This window comes from Pseudopipra pipra, chromosome 16 (genome assembly GCF_036250125.1).
Source record: "Pseudopipra pipra isolate bDixPip1 chromosome 16, bDixPip1.hap1, whole genome shotgun sequence".
NCBI lineage: Eukaryota > Metazoa > Chordata > Aves > Passeriformes > Pipridae > Pseudopipra > Pseudopipra pipra.
Window position 1 is genome coordinate 390,798 of NC_087564.1, and position 19,270 is coordinate 410,067.

At 43.8% G+C, this 19,270-nt stretch overlaps 2 protein-coding genes and 1 long non-coding RNA gene across 7 annotated transcripts in view; 2 read left to right on the forward strand and 1 right to left on the reverse strand.

The window, feature by feature from the left end:
* TMEM204 (transmembrane protein 204) overlaps nt 1-17,860 on the reverse strand; it is a 28,367-nt gene extending 10,507 nt beyond the window's left edge. The window contains exons 1-2 of the mRNA XM_064672411.1: nt 16,759-17,860; nt 3,120-3,275 (exon numbers count right to left, since the gene is read on the reverse strand). Coding sequence (XP_064528481.1) covers nt 3,120-3,275; nt 16,759-17,038 — 436 coding nt within the window. The 5' untranslated portion in view covers nt 17,039-17,860. The remainder of the gene's footprint in view (nt 1-3,119; nt 3,276-16,758) is intronic.
* IFT140 (intraflagellar transport 140) overlaps nt 1-19,270 on the forward strand; it is a 78,927-nt gene that overhangs the window by 44,955 nt on the left and 14,702 nt on the right. The window lies entirely within an intron of this gene.
* On the forward strand, nt 10,103-15,014 carry LOC135422869 (uncharacterized). Its single transcript, XR_010434632.1, has 2 exons — nt 10,103-11,680; nt 11,980-15,014. It is a non-coding gene; the product is annotated as an uncharacterized LOC135422869 (long non-coding RNA).

Consider the following 19,270-nt stretch of genomic DNA (forward strand, 5'->3'; position numbering starts at 1 on the left):
GTGCAGGTGGCAGGAGTGAGGAAGTGGTGGAGCCTGGAGCCACTGTAAGCTCCAGTGGACTAGAGATGGTTGATTTGAGCTTGTAATAGACTTTGGAGATAATACTTAGCACACTTTAGTTTTCTAAGCCAACAAGGACTTCTATTCAGACCATGGGAAACTCTAATGAAACCCACACAGAGTTTCAGTTGACTAAAAATAAGAAAATTGTAGGTTGAACCTTCCCCCATAATATGAGATCTCATTCTACCACTGACCATTGCAGTTCTCTTCAGCACTTGTTGGCATATTCCAGGATGAAAGGTAGAGATCAAACAGAAGTTGGAATTAGAGGGAACGTGATTCAAGATAATTTCTGAAAGTACTGGCAGGATGAGGAACTGCAGAACAATTCCTCAGATCATTTGGATTTTGAAAAGGAAAAAATAGGGGGTTGGTGCTAGTGTTCTTTCACTTGAAAGTGTAATGAACAGAAATTACCCAACCAGAAATATTTAATAAGATTGAATGTTCATTCTTAAATATTACCTACTCTTCTCACATAAATAATCTGTCTGACCTGAAGTACCTTGACTTTAACCCTTCAAAGGAAGCAGGGAAGAGCCTTGCAGGGGTTTCTCTTGGACTGTTTGCATGGACCAAATGCTTTTAAGTGCAACCATCGTATTCACTGTTCTGATGTTTTTGCCCACTATTGCTACTTTTCTTTGAGAAAGGCTGAGAGGTCACTGTCTCAGTGGAGGCTCAGAGACTGAGTGTCATCTGTGGCTCATGGGATGTGGGGTGGCCACTGTCGTCCCTTTCAATGTAGAACACTCTGTCTCCCAGTGCAGCATCAGTCCTTCATCGGAGCAGTAGAAATGCTGGGCTTGCTTACCCTTTGCACATGGATTTTGTCTGATATCAAAGGCACTTCATCCATAATGTCTAAATTGCTGTCACTTGGGCCCAATCCAGGGAATTTGGTGAGTGCAGACCCCTGATATCCTAGGGAGTCAGCAGTTGATACACCGCTGTCCTGAAAAAACTAGGGAGGTTTCCAGGAAGTCATCCCATTATATTGTGATAATGGCAGATGTGACAACTTCTTCCCACTTTTTGCAAAAGTATGCATTCCAGAAGACTTCAGCTGGTTGTTCTGGATATCAGGAAGGAATTCATTTAAACAGAAAACTTACATTAAGATAATGAGATGTAAAATGAATATCATGGGCAGAAAACCATCTGATGAGGGTAAAGGAGAGTGTGGCGTAACTGCAAAGGGGTGGGGCAGTGACAGTCACTGTGTTATTTCTGCAAATTCAGACCCACAACGTCTGTCTTCGTAGCTGTCACAGGCTGCCTTTACACCTTTGAACACAAGCAGGCAGATGAACTCCTTGATCCAACAGCTTCTTCAGCCATTCTCATTTGTATTTTGTTAATCATTCAGACTCCAGCTTTCCTCTCCTCTCCCCTCCCAGCACTGGGGATTTCAAGGTTCAGCTTGCATAACAGGTAATAGCAGGCATTTCCTTCTCCTGTGTCGGGATATCCTGGCGCCCTTCAGTCTCTCTCTGACTGTGTTTAAAACAGACTCCAGCACAGGAAAAAAAAAAAAAGGCCCAGTCTAAAATTAGCAGCTGTGGCAGAAGAAAGGCCCACGGCTGTCCCCTGTGCTGCTCGTCAATGAAACAACACATCCAAACAGAGCCAGAATGCCTTTCCGCTTGAGGAAAAACACACAGGGTGAGTTTGGGGAGGATAGGAGGAGGGAGAGCTCAGCAGGCACCACAGAGGGTCAGGGAGAACTTTCCAGAAGGTATCCACAGTTACACAGACCATGGTGGGGCTCTAGGGAGAGCTTTTATGGCAAGGCCTGGAGGTGTTTAAGCTGAGACTGCATGTGGCATCAGTGCCATGGTCTGGTAACCATGGCAGGGTTGGATCAAGGGTTGGACTTGATGATCCTAGAGGTCTTTTCCAACCCAGTTGATTCTATGATTCTGTGATTCTAAGGCTGTATATCTGTCTTTTGGCAGCACTGGCTGGTGCTTGAGGCTCTTGCTGCACCTGAAGCTGGATCAGGTGCTTTGAGAGTTACAGAACCTCTGCAGAACCCTCCTCTTGTTTGGATTTCAGGTTCCTTGTCCTTAATGTACCTAAATAAACCTGAACTTTTTATTGCTGTGAGACCTTATGTAGATGACCTAGGCCAAATTCTGATCTTGCAGTGGTGTAAACCTGAGGTCTCAGTAGCTTTATGCCATTCTTAATATTCTGAGTTGTTAAAGTTAAAATTAAAATTTAAAATAAAATGGTGTTGCTTTATTATAACCTGTTTATATATATATATATATATATATATAAATGTTGTATTTTTAATCTGATCTTGTAAGCGGCTGGAATGTTACTCCATTAATGACAGTTTCCTGCATGGATATATTTTATACTCTTAGTGTAATGAATACTGAGTGACTTACTTTATGTAGTAAAGAAAAGTATTACTGCAGAATGTTTATACTTTGTTGCCACTGTTGTCAAAGTGGAATTGTGATAAACCCATTTCCGCCTTTCCTCATGCATTTCTGTATACAGTCCGTGAGAATTGCTGTGGGAATTTTATTTATAGCAGTCAGTGGTATGAGTTGACTTCAGTTTTCTTTGCTGGATTGCAGAGGTATCTGTCTGCCAAAATCCAGCTGGTGGTCGTTGAGTAAAATTCAGTTAGCTAAAAGCAAATAATCATGTTTCAACAAGGCTTCAAAAATTTTCTTAGCCCTTCTGCTCCGCTTTCTCACAGTTCCTTTGGTATATTTTATCCTGCTAAATTGTGGGATTACAGTGCATCCAGTTTATTTCTTTTATGTTTGCCTTCCTGGTTTTGTAGGAAATAATAAAGGCTTGTTTTTCTTGGTTGGCAGAAGCCTCATTCTAATATATCCCACATAAAAGCTTCTATTCATGTCCTGCAGAATCTCATAGGGAGAGAGCTTCTCAGAGACAATGAACTTGCTTTTAGATTTAGGTCTTTTTGCTATTCTTTGTCACTTGAAAGATTTATAAAGTAAGAAACTCTTTTCCACCTGGATTTAATAGATACTGAGTACTTTTCCATCAGTAAAAAGAAGTGGACTTACTGGCAAGTTGGAACACGGCAGCTATGGCCTCCTCCCACCACTGAGTGTCCTGGGAGATGATGGGGAGCTCCATGAGCCCCAGGACAAAGATGAGCTGGCCCGCGGTCAGAGCCACCGTGGCGATGAGGTTACAGGCCCTCATCATGTCGAACTGCACTGGGGAAACAGAGGAAGCATAAAGTTAAAACAGTAAAAACCTGGGAAAAAAAATCCTGGATGAGCAGGAATGTAAAATTTGTCAGTTCACAGAAAAGAGTTCTCAGACTATTCCTTCTCCCAGCAGTCCCTTGCTCTAACTGGGATCTGATTAAGAAAGGATTTTCTTTATGATGTGTATCAGATCTTTCCTTTGGTTGCACAGCATCCCATAAGTATTGCTTCAGTGCATGAAACAAGCAGCTAATTTTCCCAGGATGACCCACTAGAGGTGCTGGAATTCTGCCCATTGAAGATTCTATCTGTAATTCATAGCCAGAATTGTTCGGGGCTGGAATGATGTTTGCTTTGCATTTGTGTGACACAGATGGAAATGGAACCATAAATAAATAGTTTTTCAAGACCCTAAAATAATAATCACTCCAAACTAATAACACCCTGAATTTCTTTTTTCCCTTGTCCATCTGTATTGTCCTAGAAAACATCTTGTGAATGTTAATGTTGAGGTCTTACAGGTTTATGGAAGCTTGATATAGAGGATTCTTAACTTTTTCTTCTTTTGACATTTACTATTCTTTGGGAGGCACTGGAAAGACCCTTATATTTCCATCTCTGTAACGAGGGAAATGGTTATAATGAAGATGTCAAGGCTTGGCAGTTTTTAATGAGGCGTTAGGGCATAATCTACATGTACAAGTAAAAAGTTACCGTTTTTTAAAATGTATGTGTGTGTGTGTGTATATATATATTTATATATAGGAGGAGTTGTAGGAGTATGTTTTGGGAGTCTACTATTGACCACCTGGCCAGGACAATGCCATTTATGAATTATTCTACAAGGAATTAAGGAATATCTCTAGATAGTGCTCTGGGCCTTAAGGATGATTTTAAGTTCCCCGACATCAACTGGGAATATCCTACAGCGGACACAAACAGGTCCAGGAAATTTCTGAAGCATGCTGAAGATAACTTCTTGGTACAGAGTCTGAGGGGGCCAACTAAAAAAGGTGCCCTCTGAGATGGGCAGTTTGTAAAAAGGTTGTGGACAAAATGGCTCTTAAGAGTGCAGGAGCTGGCAATTCCAAAGCATGGGGAGACATGCAAGCAGGGAAGCAGGAGGGGTTGGCTGAGCAGGGATCTTCTTCTGGAAATGAGTCTGTGACTGGGAGGATGACAAACTCCCAGCAAACCCTGAGCTTGTTCGAGACTGGCTCCTCCAGCTGGATGTGCATAAATCTATGGGGCCTGATGAAATCCATCCCAGGGTACAGAAGGAGCTGGTGAATGTTATTGTGGGACCTCTCTCCATTATTTTTCAGTGGTTTTGAGTGGAGAAGTTCCTATTGACTGGAAGGTGGCAATTGTTGTCCCAGTTTTCAAGCAGGGTAAGAAGGAAGACCCTGGAACCTACAGGCATGTCAGTCTCACTTCAATGCCTGGTAAAATTATGGAGAAGGTTATTCTGGGAGTTACTGAAACACACTTGAGAGACAGTGCAGTCACTGGTCACAGCCAGCACGGCTTCATGAGGGGAAAGTCCTGCTTAACCCACTTACTTTCCACTTACAACCAAGGGAAGGCAGTGGATGTGGTGAGTTTGGGTTTTAGCAAAGTTTTTGATACCATCTCTCACATCATCCTCCTGGATGAACTGTCAATGGATCAATGCAGGCAGACAAGTCCATCATATACTGGGTGAGCAGTCAAAGGGTTACACTAAATGGGGTGATATCAGGCTGGTGGCCAGTTACCAATGGGGTTCCCCAGAGCTTCGTTTGAGAGCTGGTGCTCTTGAATGTTTTTGTAAATTATTTGGGTGTAGGAATCAAAGATACGTTAAGTTTGCGGATGATACTAAACTGGGAGGAACTGTGGCTTCCCATGAGGGTAGAGGGGCCTTACAGAGAGGTCTGGGCAGGCCAGAGGGCTGGGCAGTCACCAACAGTATGAAATTTAACTAGAACAAGTGCCAGATTCTGCACGTGGGATGGGGCAATCCTGGTTATATATACAAATCTGGGGACAAGAGGCTGGAGAGAAGCCCCTGGAAAGGGACCTGGGGGTCCTGGTCAATGGCAAGTTCAATAGGAGTCAGCAGTGCCCTGGTAAGCCCAAAAGGCCAACTATGCCCTGGGGGGCATCAGGCAAAGCATCTCCCTCTGGGTGAAGGGGGTGATCGTGCTGCTCTGCTCCGCTCCAAGGCAGCCCCACCTCGAGCCCTGGGGGCAGTTTTGGGTGTCCCAATATACAAAGGGCATTGAACAATGGGAGTGTGCCCAGAGGAGGATGACCAGGATGATGAAAGGCCTCGAGGGTAAGATGTGCAAGGAGGGGCTGAGGACATTTGGCCAGTTCAGGCTGGAGAACAGAAGGCTGAGAGGTGACCCCATCTCATTCTGCACCTTCCTCACGAGGCGGAGGTGCTGATCTCTGCTCTCTGGTGACCAGTGACAGGTCACGAGGAGCTGGAAGGAAGTTGTGTCAGGGTTGGACATTAGGAAAAGGTTCTTCCCCCAGAGGGTGGTGGGACACTGGAACGGGCTCCCCAGGGCAGTGGTCACATTCCCAAGCCTGATAGAGCTCTGGTGTGTGTAAGATGCTCTTAGTGATAGGGTTTTGTTTTTGGTAGTCCTGTGAGGAGCAGGGAGCTGGACACAATGATCCTTGTAGGTCCCTTCCAACCTGAGCTATTCTATGATTCTATATTAAATATAAAGAACAAATGCAGCAATGACTACAGACATGGATATCTGCAGTCTTGACTAGAAACCTGATTAAAGTGTGTCTCCCAGCTGGCTACTGAATGGAATATATTAATTGCAAAGTTGGGTACTTTTAGTCAGGCTTTTCTTCCTACTTTTCCTGTTAACCTGATGGATGTCCTGTTTTTATCCTTTTCCTTCCTCTCTAGCAAAAGGTGGGATTTGCAAATATCTTTGTGCCAGTTCAACATCTCTTGCTCATGTGTCTTTGCTGTTCTGAAATAGAAGCAGTGCTGTGTTTAAGTTGACATATATTAGAGAAAGAAAGACTCTGGACATGGATATTTAGCAGATTTTCAGAAGTGTCTTGACTGGTTGTAAGTTTGGTGGATGCACTGACCATCAGAATTTGGTTCCTGATCTTCCAAGGAGACTGCTAGGAAGTGCAGAAAACAAAACTCGATATAAACAAGAGTAAACTTAATTGTGGAGTCTGGTCTACTTTTGTGAGTCATAAAAATGTTTACCTTTTATTTTCCCCTTGTAGATCATCTTTAGCTTCCAGTGTTCTAAGTAACAACTCATGATTTAATTAAAATTTAATAAAATATAGTATGGTATCTGAAGGGTTAGTTAAGAACCACAGTCCATTAAAATTTTTCACATTGAATAAAATGTTAAGAAGGAAGGTAACATATTTTTGGCTTTTCCTAGTGAGTTCATCTCTGACCAGAGAGGAATATTATTTCACTGAAAATGTTCAAAGATTTTGTGTTTAACTTCCAAAGTTGTCCTTTTAGCATCGGCAGCATTTGGATCTCTTGCCATGTTGAATGCTCACAGGTCAAGAAGCACATTGGCTGGTAATGGAATCATAGTCAGATGTTTGAGCTTTGTAAACATCAGTAAAACTTGGAACATCTGGAGTGTTCTGTTTTCCCACTCAGATGGACTTCTGTAATACTTAGAGGACCAATGCTTCCTGAAGAGATGGTAATGACTTTCAAAGGAGAAAGGCCCAAAGTAAGAGTAGGCTTGCAGCCATTATTAGTACTTTCATTTAGTGACAGAACTATTTGCAGTGTTTAAAAAATTGCTGCCATAATGGATTCTGTTACCCTGTCTGTATATAGTGCATGAGAGCTCTAAAAAGAAAGCCTCTGTTTTTGCACAACCTTTAAAAGTCTGAAGTTTATGCCAGAAATATATACTACCCCCAACATAGAAATTAACACCAAAGTTTTGCTTTCACTGCTGTTCGTGACTTTTTTTAACACTTAACTGTATTACAAAGTCTTTTAGCTTTGCCACAGATGATGTTATATGCATACTAAAAATAGTAAGTTTCTGACTGTGACTCAGTTGAATTTCAACAAAATTTGTAATAATTTAATCTTTACATAATGGTTCTTTGAGCTCTGTCCTCTCCTGTGGCTGGAAGAGCAGCAGCTCTGGATGGGTAACACTGATGATCTTTGCTGCTCTTTGTAAGAACTGCACACTTAGGGATGTTTATTGGCCTAATACACTGTACTGTTGGATATTTTGCATAGCTGCTGCTTTTAACCAAAAAACAGGTTGCACGTGGTCCATGGAGCCACAGCAGGCTGATGGTTGGTTGGATAAGAAGGAAGCAGCTGGTAGGATTTCATTAAATATGAAGACAGTTATTTTTATGAAATAAGGTGTTACAAGAACTGAGTACCCTTCCATCTCTCATATGAGAGATGTTGTTTTATTGTAATAGGTTTAATGTGTGATCTGTGAACTTTTGGTTTTGTTCTAGAATTGTAATGATTCCTCTTGGGGAAAAAAAGAAAACATAGAATCCTAGAATCATAGAATTGTTTAGCTTGGAAATGAGCCCTAAGATCATCAAATTCCCTTGGCACTGCCCAGGCCACCACTGACCATGTCCCCAAGTGCCACATCCATATGCCTGTTAAACCCCTCCTGGGATGATGACTCCACCTCTGTCCTGGACAGCCTGTTAATAATGTATAACTCTTATAATAATGCATGAAGTCCATTCTTCTTGCCATAGAACTTGTTACAGTCAGCCTGAAAGTGCCAGGTGGCTGTGCTTTCTTACTCACAGCCGTGGTGACTTGGCATACTGTCAGCTCAGCACAGGGTAATTTTACTTTGTACATAAGCTGAGCTTCTGCACCAGACTACAACCCCAAAAGTGGTATCTGAGGAAAGCAGCTGTAGTCTGCTTTTATTGAGGACAACCAATAGACAGTACAGATCAAGAAAGAGAATTGAGTGTGCAATGTCAAAGTGTTTCCTCAGAGCTGTACCCATAGAAGAGCCATAGAAGATGGAAATCTTGTTGAGGAAGACCAGGCCAAAAAGGCCTTCTCCTGCTTGAATGACTGATTAATCCAGGAATAAATATTCCTCATCTCTTATAAAATTGGTTGCAATATAGTTTTTGAAAGAGCTGTGAAATTTAGTATTTGCCTTTGTGCTCTTTTACTCTGCCTATTTTAAATTATATGTAGGCAGAAATGCCTCACTAGCCAGCTTTACTCTATTCTGATGAGTTTTCTGTAGACTTGATTATTATTATGAATTTAGGATCATCTGTTCAACCATTTCAGCTTCATTTATAGTAGCCAGGATTCCATTGTCACTTTTTGTGGCCATTGAGGACTTCATCAGCTTTTGCCTAATGGTTTGTTAGTCACAATTTGTAAAACAAGATGTTAATAATGATTATAATGTCTGCACAATTACTAGTGGCATTTGTGTTAACCCCTCACTTCTAGAATCTATTGCCTAAGACTGTCATGACATAGGTGTTTTTTATTTTGGATGTCCCACTTTTTTTGTTTTGAACTCAATATTGTTCATGTCACTCATCTCCTGAAGTTTAACTGTGACAGAATTCCCTATAGCCAGAAGAGGATGTTCCCTATAGCTAGACAGGGGTATTCCCTATGGCCAGAGATTGTGGTTCCCTGTAGCTAGAGGTGGATACTTCCAGCAGAACAGACCTGGACACTACAGAAGGTGTTTATTCCTTTATGTGTGTCTGACAGGTGAAGGAGGGAGGGAAATCCCTCCTTTATCCACCTTCCTTAAGATGCAACTTGGCTATTAACAGCTGGAAAGGGTTAGTCACTGAATGGCTCCAAAACTCTGCCCTAAGTGTCTGCTCTTCATCAACATCCACTGCTGGTCTCTGCCTTTTTCCTTCTGGTAGCCTGTCCTGGTTTTCTGCCCATTTTCTCTGAGAAGCAGTTAATTCATGGACAGGGCATCCAGCTGGGACTCTTGTTCAGCTCCGGGTACTGGCTTAATGAATTCTGCTTTGTTTAAAACAGTTATCAGTCAAGAGTCAAACCCCAAACTCCAGGGATGAGACCAATTCAAATTCCTTGTTGTTTTGCTCACTTCCTAAACCAGCTGTATCCATCTGGATTAGAGATGTTGATTTGATTTTCTTACTTACAAGCAGCAATTTTGTTTTGTTATGATCCGTGATAGCCCCAGGACTGTTGGTGTTATGTTCCAGGATAGCCTTAGGACTATTTGCAGAAGTAAGTTAGTCATACTGGAGAGTAATTTGCAGTGTTTTGGGATAATGAGGAAGGATGATCTCACTGGAAAATCACATTATGTTAATTGCTTAAAATGTGAGCATTTCTTCCCCCTTTCTGTCTGCAGAGAGGCAAAGAAAACCAGTAAGCGGGTCAATTCAAGCTTTGTAGTGATTAAACAAAATGGCTCAAAATATTTTCGTAGTTGTCTAAAACTCCGCCTGAGAAACACCACTTTTGGTCAACAAAAATTTTAGGGCAAACTTAAGTCCAGCTTCTGTAAGTTATTAAGTTTCCAGCCCTGGGAGGAATCTGTGACTGCACATTTACTCAGTGCCAGGGGATAGGGCTGACTCTCAACATCTCTCTGTGCCCTCACAATTTCCTGCTGGCATCTGAACTGTAGGAGCTGACTGGGAGTGTGCTGTTATCGCTGTCCATCGTGGGACACTAAGTGTGTTACATCTAAAAAATGGTCCCCAAACTCTTAATTAGCTCTTAAACTCTTACTAACATGGGATGAATTATACTCAGCTGAGGGATGGTGCCACCTCAGGCTGCTGTGAAGCTGATATTCTACTGCTGCTGTTTCCTTTTTATGGTTCTTGAGTTTATTTACTGATTACTTATTTGGTGAATTATTGAGGACACATTCTGAGATGTACCTGATTGTCTTCATAAATGCTTGATGTTCATATGTGACTTTATTCTGGGAAGGAGGATAAATGGTTGTGTTTCTGAAATAGAGATTTCTAACTGATTATGGATGAAACGGGTAATACTCCTTACAGTTAAGTTGCTTCACTTATTTTTGTTAGAACCCATTTTCAGTTTCTTGAAACTGTGCTAGACTTCATCTTCTTGGCCTGGGTGTCTGCAGGCTGAGATCATATTCTGCTGATAAAATTTAATCTAACTAGATAAGTAATTAGGTTTTCTCTAATATAATCAAGAGATTCTAACTGAGCCCACCAGTTTCCTCTGGAACGTGACATTTTGCTGAGGTGTTATCCTGAGATAAGGGATGTATCCTATGTTTCAGCCTTTTGGAATAATTTTTAAAATTATAGGGACTTCAGAAATGCAAAGCCAAACAACTTAACATTGGGAAAAGACAGAATAGTCCACTTGAACCTAAATGGGTAAAAGGCAAGAGTCAGCAAGAGCAGGGCTTCTGTCTTGCCGACTCTCACTTATGGTCTTGCTGTTCATAAAGTTGAGTTCCAACTTGGAAAACTGGATTCTGTATTAATAAATAATTTTAGAAGAAACCCTTCCTTAGAATAAAAAGAAAAATCACTTTAGTCAAACTTTTGGCAATGAATGGTGTGTTTCTTTCGTTTTGGATATCAGCATTGTCAGCAAGGATCAGATGTGCTGAGCAGCCTCCCCAGCTGCCATGGAAATCAGCTGGAGCTGTGCCTTGGATATCAAGAGCACTATGAAAGTGCAAAGCACAACTGTGCTTCATTTTACAACAGACACATAGGAGGTCAGCACTTACTGTTAAAGCAATTAAGAGATGATAAGGACAATAAATAGCACCACTGTAACTGTTTACTGACAGTCAGCATCATGCTATGCCTCCCAAAGCTGTGCTCTATTTATGAAGTCTTTGACATTTAATTTCTTCTGTTGATCTAAACTTATGGTATTTATGTTGCTAACCTCTTTGAGTATGAATTAGGAAATATATTGAAACACGTTAAAGCTACTTGTGAAACAAACTAAGCCAAACGTTGGCAGTATCTCAGTGCACCTTTGCATGGCTGTGTCACTGAGACCATAGGAAGGTTTAAAGCCTCTGCGATGTAGATGTATTTTGATGGTCGGAATAGTCACTGATTTCTTAAAAGTGAAACATCTTTTATTTGATTTGTACCCCTTCCCCATGATGATGTTTTTTGCGTGTCTTACTGCAAGGACAGGATTTTGTCCTGAAAAGGAAAGTCTCTCCCTCTCTTTTTTTTAAAATCTCTGTAAGCAGCCATACAGCTTTCAGCTGCAAGGAGTCCTCAGTATGTTCTGCAGCTGGATGAATATCTCAAAAATGATGGATGGATGGACATCTTAAAAATTATTTTGCTTTTTTCACCTTCTGTAAGGCTTTCTGGTATATGCAATTTATGCTTTTTCACTTAAAAATTAATGGCCAGTCTTCGCAAGCGAAGATTTGGGAAAGGTCATAAACCCTTCGAGCCTGCGCAGTGGATTTTTTAGGTGAGACACAGCGTGCGCTGAACTGAGCCCACCCTTTAATCCTGAGGTTCATCTGCCGGGGCCGAGCAAAGCTTGGACAGTGGCAGTGAGGTCCCCAGGACGTAGCTGGATTGCCATACAAGGCTGACGAGCTCCAGCTGCCCAGGGGGCCGGGAATTGAACCCGGGTCCCAGCGGTGCGAGTCCTGCACTCTAACCACTAGACCACCAGATAATTTTAAAAAAACGAGGGGAGGGGAGGGGAGGGGAGGGGAGAGAAACCAATCTGTTTTGGCACAATTAAAATAATGTTCTGATATGACAAACTGGCGGAATCTTCCATCCTTTTACGTATCTTGGAACTTTACCATTCAGCTCATCTTAAGTGTGAAACTTCACATGTGAATATTTAGTTTGAAAGGCAGACAGATCTTGTTTGGGGGAGGAGTGTGGCTGGTGGGTGTTTTTTATAACAGCTTCAGTGGTTACTTTTGGAGTGAAGACATGGCTCCTCCAACTATTTTCAACATAAACAAGTGCTTCTGGTTAAGTGATGTGCCCTTGCAAACCCAACATTGAGAACCTTCTATACAGTCATCAGTTTTAATAGACATGGCTGCCACATAGTTTCTGATGAGATGTGACTTGTCTACATATCATGATTTTCCTGTTTATAAACCTCAGCAGGGTATTCTGTGTTGGTGGCTGTGATAAATGCATTAATCTGAAATTTTCAAAACCTTCAGAGCCATTTTCACTCATAACACTTTAGTGAATTCAAAGTCTTGATGGTGAGAGTAACCAAACACTGATTGCTCTGGCAATATTTCTGTGTAATGCATTGAAACGTATATTATGTTCCTTTTCCTATCCTGAATCCCAAGAAGTTTTGCAGTTTTCTAAAATGAGTACACAGAATAGTAACTCCACATTGAAATGACCATGCACTCTAATTTGAAGAGCCAGACCTTTCAGAATTCACCTCCATTGGTTTCTGCCATTAAATTAGTATTTTCACTTATTTAAACGTTGCTTATATTTCAGATATTAGGCGGGGAAATCACAAGCCCTGTGCTGCCTCATCTCTGTGGAACAGCCTGAGCAGTCTATCATGTACCATGTGTATGATAAGGTTTTGGGCTTTTTTTAATCTGATGGTAGTTCCTGTCTGCTCCAGATGCACTTGGCCTCCTTTCTGGGTCTGTATATATTGAAAAACAGATAGAGACAAGTAACACATGTCTACAGCATGCTCAGGTGCTTGACTCAGCCTGGCTTCCAGACAGCCAAATTTCAGAGAAGTTGGAAATTTTGGAGACATTGGAGCTTTGTGTAAATGCAGTGGACATGGGCACTGAGGTGAACTGCTGCCTCTGTAGCAAACCTCAGCTCCTCACTCCCACCCCAGCGGCATCCTGCCTCAGCCACTGTGTCTGTGTGTGTGCATCAGCCATCCCCTCAGGTGTTTGGATGGGTCCCTGTGGCAGTCACGTAGCTGTCCTGGTGCTGTGCCTCTCCTTGCACAGGTTATGCTCCCCATCCGAAGTGCAGTTCCCACGAGTTATCTTGCTCTGGGCATCTGATCTTGACACATGCTTCCTGCTGCTGGGATTTTCCTTATGTCTCCTGCAGCCGTGAAGAACCCAGCAAGGTTTTATATCTTTTAAACCCCTCCCTATTCCTGTGTTTCCACATTGTTCCTAATGTTCTTTAGACAAAAAGGGACAAACTGTGACCTCAGCTGATGAATAAATCAGCTCCCTCTGTCCACCCAGAGATAGCCTCGGAGCGCGGCAGAACTTAAGGGCATATTTGTACCCTGCAAGATGGTTAAAAATATCCAAGTCAATTCCAAGCAATCTGGTGTGTTCCTGCAGTATTCCTGGCCTGATACTGGGCCAGGACATAGGTGGCTTTGAGCAGGGCTGGCTCTGAGAGGGCATCACTGGTGGAACGTGCTGTGTCCCTGCGTGGAGCTGCATCGCTGGGTGTGATCTGGGCCCGAAGCTGGGGGTTGACTATTCATGACATGCTGTCTTACCCAAGCCCTTACTGAGGTTGTGCTTCTACTACCTGTGGGCTTTTTTTAAAGCATTAAGAGATGCAGACAAAAGCATAATCTTCCAAAATTTTGGAACAGTTCTGAAACTACATCTCCATAACATTTGGCAAATGTTTTTACCCATGCTTAGGTGACAGGAGAGTTGGGCTACCTGGCCAGGTTTCCTTAAAGTGTTCTGAAGAGGGGCTGTGCAGTCTGAGTTCTCAGTGAAGCCTTTAAGTTTGTATTGTCCAGTGGCTTGTTAGAAAAACTTAGATTGATGTCCTCATAGCTGAGATGATTCTCAGCATAAGTGAAGGTTTCAGATCTGAGAGTTTATTAGCACTAAAAAGTAACCATCTCACCCCTCCATACATCTGCATCACTTGGCTCATGCTAGCAGCAGCACTTGTTGGACTCTGATACCACTGCTTAATCCAATGGAAAATATCCACCAAAAACCCCCTCCCGTCCCCACGTCCAAAACTTCCACCCCGGCCTGGGTATTCTCTCGCTGTTAGTCATTGGAACTGTCCCAGAAGCTTTTCTACATCACAGATGGTTGAAACAGAGGTGCAGGGTTGCACTGAGAGAGAGAGAAACAAAGAAGTGGATAAAGACAGCTGGAAGGGCCTGGGATCTCCCTTCCAGAAGCAGTGAGGTTTGAGGGACAGAGTTGAAGTGCTTTCCCCACAGATCAGTCACCCACACTTCTTGTGTTGTGCCTTGCAGAAATAGTTCACATTGTGATGCTTCCTTTCCCTATATTTTTAATATCACCTGCTCCTGTTCCTGGATTTTTTTTTTTTTTTGCCATTTCTAGGAAGAAATTCTTCCCTTTGAGGGTGGGGAGGCCCTGGCACAGGCTGCCCAGAGAAGCTGTGGCTGCCCCATCCCTGGAAGTGTCCAAGGCCAGGTTGGACAGGGCTTGGAGCAACCTGGGCTGGTGGAAGATGTCCCTGCCTGTGGCAGAATGAGATGAGCTTTAAGGTTCCTTCTCACCCAAACCATTTGTGATTCTGTGATTTCAGTGGGAGAAAGAGCAGGCAGTGAAAAGTTGGTAAAAAACAGGTTCTAAGAATGTGCTTCTCTCTGCCAAGGGGCAAAGCTGCTGTAGCAGTGCCTGTGGTTGGCTGTTACTTACAGTCTGCTCATACAGGAGTCTTCAGTGTATGGACAAGCAAAGTTCCCAAGGGTGTACAGTTTTTCTGTTGAACTGTAAGATAAATAACTTGCCCCCTGAATATGTATTTCTGTGTATAAGTACATTTTTTTATGTGAGCCAGATTATGGCCTTTTTTGCATTGCTATTGGCAGAACAGATTTTTTTATGTATTGTTCTACAAATGGCATCCAAAATACTATGTGGTAACGTAGTATTTCTTCCTTCATAAAGTTATTTTTTAAATGTGTGTCTATACATACACAGACCTGCAAGTCTGTGATTTATCTACAACTGACAGATGAGGATTGCCATAGATATTACTAAAATAGTATGTGATTTCTTATTAGAGAAATTCCTTAGAATGACAAATCCATGGATGCAGAACAAGGCTCATACTGACCATGTGTACAGCCATGGAAACATAGCTGTCTTAAAAATAAATGCCACAGGTGTGTTTCCTACTGAGTTTGTCATGACGCAGCTGCAGAGTGGAGATTTTCCTTTAAGGGCTTTATCAAAATTCAGAACTGGCCTTTTGCTTACTATTTGCTTCCAGATTAAACAGGGAATGGATGCTTTATTCCTATGTAAATTGAGTTTCTGGGCTTGAAAGGCCTCCTTTAAATTAGAATTTTTTAAGAGTGGTTGTCAGAGAATTCCTCTGGGCGCGCTTGATCGTGCTATAATTATTACTTTGAAATTTCAAGATTTTCTATCACACTATTCTATTTGGATGAGAAACTGCTGCCCAGACAGTTCTGCCATGAAACCGATACCTCTGATCTTTAGACACTGCTCACCTCCTGACCCACACACAGCAAGAAATACAAATTTTTGTGATAAAAGTGCTGCAGGAGCCAAATTCACTGAGCAGGAGCTCATTCCAGTGTTGATTACAGAACATGTACTTTTACAATTCATGAATGATACACATTGTTCAAGTTAGAACATGGCTTATCAATATTAATTGGGGCAGTCATTCCAGGGATGAAGCTGCAGATACACATCAGGGAACTTTTTCCACAGTCCAATCCTTTTTATAATCTTTCAGTTAAAAAAAGGTATTGAAAGGGTCAGGACATTAGAACAGTTGAGAAATTTTCTGTTTGTGGTTTATGCAGGTTCAGTATTAGCAAATGTGCAAAAAATGTTCCTGCATAATTTTTTTGGGCAATATGATATGGAATGGGTCCACCTAAAAACACTTTTAAAAGAAATTCCTCTAATAGTTCTTTGTTGTGTCTCCAGAAGGATCAAGAAGAGTAGTTGCACATGTTAAGGCTTATCTCAATTTTACATGTTTTTACCAAAACTATTTCTGTCTTTTCTGCTCCTGGCATTTCCAACAAAAGCAAAGAGAAGGGAGAAATAACTCAGCATGTCATTGGAATACCTTCTTTGGGGTTTTTTTTGTTTGTTTTATGGTATTCAGAGCAATTGTGGTTGGTGTTGTACTGAGCAGGAAGGGATATCGTATGGCAGGAGCCCATGGTAAGAGGGAGAAGAGAGCCTGAGGTGTCTCAGAGCTTTGGGCTCACACTTCACAGGTGATTTTTTCAAAGCAGATCAGTCCCTAGGCTGTATAAACCAGACAGCACCATGCAGCATACTGGCTTTGAGGGGAGAGGAGAAGGAGTTCAGTTCATCACTGGTGGACATAATGATTCTTATTTCCTCAAATGAATTTATTTGGGGGTGAATGTGAAAAGGTGTTTAGACTAAGACAGTTAACAATTATTTCAGGGTTAGGCCATGAATCTCCTGGGGACCAGGTGCACCCTATCGATCGCGACCTGGCATCCGCAGAGAAGACAAGAGACTGCACTTACGTTTGACAGTGCTGCGAGACTCCTGGAACCCAGCCGACTCCGAACCCCAGCCCAGGGCTTCACACTCCTGCTCCTCCCCTTGCCCGTGCCTGGCACTGGTGCTTGCAGCCCCTCTGCTCCACTCTGCCAGCCAGCACATCCTCCAGAGCCCCACGCTGCGCTTTCGCCCGTCCTCCAGCGTCTGGTACACCCAGTTGGGGGTAAAGGCAGCTGCGTTGTTAAGGATCAGTGAGACCAGAGCTACCAACACAGCTGTGGCTACCAGTTTCTGGACAGTCATATCTGACTGTCAGCTTACTGCCAGTCTCTGATTGCAGATGACACAGGGTCCCAGTCAGCTGCAGCACATTGAAATGGGGCTGGGAACAGGCGGCTGCGCTGGGCGGTTATGGGGGGCTAGAGGACATCACCGTTCATTCTTGAAGTCAACTCCAGAGGGGTTTATGATCAAGGAAATGAGAATTTTGTGAGGTAGGTAGGAGAATTCCATAAAATAAGAACACAAAATAAGTCCTTCCTAGCGTTGACTTATCCACCTTCTTGCACTTTGATAAGTAGTGCCAGTCCCGTGGTGAACTGGGTGACGGGGAGGTCCATTCCGTGTTGGACGGGGTTAATCCGGGCAGAATCCAGTCTCGGGGCAGGAGAGCCTGAGCTGAGGCGGGGCAGAGGCGGGATGCTTGCCGGAGCCTGCCGAGCGCAGGGCCCTCCGAGCCAACCAAGTGCCTCTCCAAAAGCCTGGGTTTGGATGCGAACTTCAGAAAATCCTGCAAACGGTGACAGATGTCATTCTCTCAAAGCCAAGCTGAGCCAGAGAGGAATGCGGTCATCCCAAAGGAGCTCTGCAAGTCTGGAGTATCTCGAGGGGGCTGCTCTGCCGTGTCCCTCTCCGAAGATCCGAGCTGTGAGTGCCGGGAGGAGAACAGCCACTGCAGTGAGGAAAAGGCCCCCCCCCCTCCCCACCAAGAGGAAATGGCTGTTTTTGTGGCTGTTTTTGGTGAGCCTCAGGGCGTAGTCGACTGCAACAAACAGAGCCACTACCGCGGCAGTCAAACATTAACAGGATGTGTTTCCTGAAAGGAAAAGACTATGGAGACTTCTAAAGTTTTCCCTCCTCCCCTCGGAGAGCCCCCTCCCCCACTCACGCCTCCTCCCCTCCCCGCTGCCCCAGCAGAGCTGCCCGGACCCGCAGCGGCTTGGGGAGCCCGGGGAGCACAGCGGAGCTCCTCGGGAAAAGGAGAGAAGGAAACCCCAGCTCCAAACCTCGGAGCATCAGCTCCGTGCAAGCAGATTGAGGAGAGGGATATTGAAATACCTTTTACTGGAAGCAGAACAATATTGGGGTTCAGTGTTGGACAGCGCGACGAAAGCGCTATGGGGCTGCACTGCTGTCCCCGTGCTCTCTGCACCACTGGGAGGGAGCGTGGCAGATAAATAGGAAGTATAAAATCTCGAGACTCAACCCGATAAACAGACCGGTCTGGGGGTGTCTGCAAAGGCAGGGACAAGTGCTCGGGGGCGAGTGAGGCTGAGAGTCGCTGCACTGCTCCGGGGGCGGCACAGCCTGAGCCCGTCCCGGCGCCGCAGAGCCTCGAGGGGGGCTGCCCACCCCGCAGTGCCCAAGGGATGGAAGCGCCGCTCCCAGATATTTGAAGGGATGTCCCAATTGACGGCCCAGCACGGAATGCACAGGGCAAGGCAGGTGCTGCTCTGATAAACGGGTTAAAGAGAGTCGTTGAGGGCATTCCAAACTGTCCTTGAACATGGATGTTTGCAGAGCGGTCTTGCCCAGGCTGGCTCTCCAGACGGCTCTTTGCTGTTCCATCCGCTGCCACGGCAGGACCGAGACGAGGACAGGGATGCGGCGGGCACTGCCCTGCGGCGGCGGCCGGGCCGTACTGCCGGGGGTGGTGCCCTTCGTGAGCTAAGCCTGGCGAATTTCTTCGGGCTGCCAAAATACCGCTCGAGGCGTAGCATTAACTCGGAGCCGGTGCTCTGAAAGCGCGACACTGCGGTCAGCAGCCTGGAGAGGGAGTGCTGAGGAGCCCTGGCACAGAGCTGCGCCCGAGGGGCTGGCACAGGAGTGCACATCACTGCAATCCATAACCTGAGATGAGAAACTGGTCTGATTTTATAGCAGCTCTGTCTGACCAGGTTAGAGACTTCACCCCTAACTGGCAGATCTGCAGCGACCCAATACACAAACTGGTCAGAAATTTTTTGCAAGGCTACGTTTTATTTTCTAAGATTTGTTGCTGAGAGGAGGGGGGAAAGTACCAGTGAAGCTCATATGCCCCAATAATTAGTTTACAGCTATTGGAGTTGAATGTACTAACCTGGCTGTGAACTCACCCCTCCTCCATGAGCTTGGATCATTTTTAAATGAATTTAAATGAATTAAGCTTTATATTTTTATTTATATTAATATTTAAATGAATTAAATTAATTCAATATGTACTTTGAACATCTTCATCCTTGAGAGTACTATAGCATCTTTGGTTTCTCTTTTTCC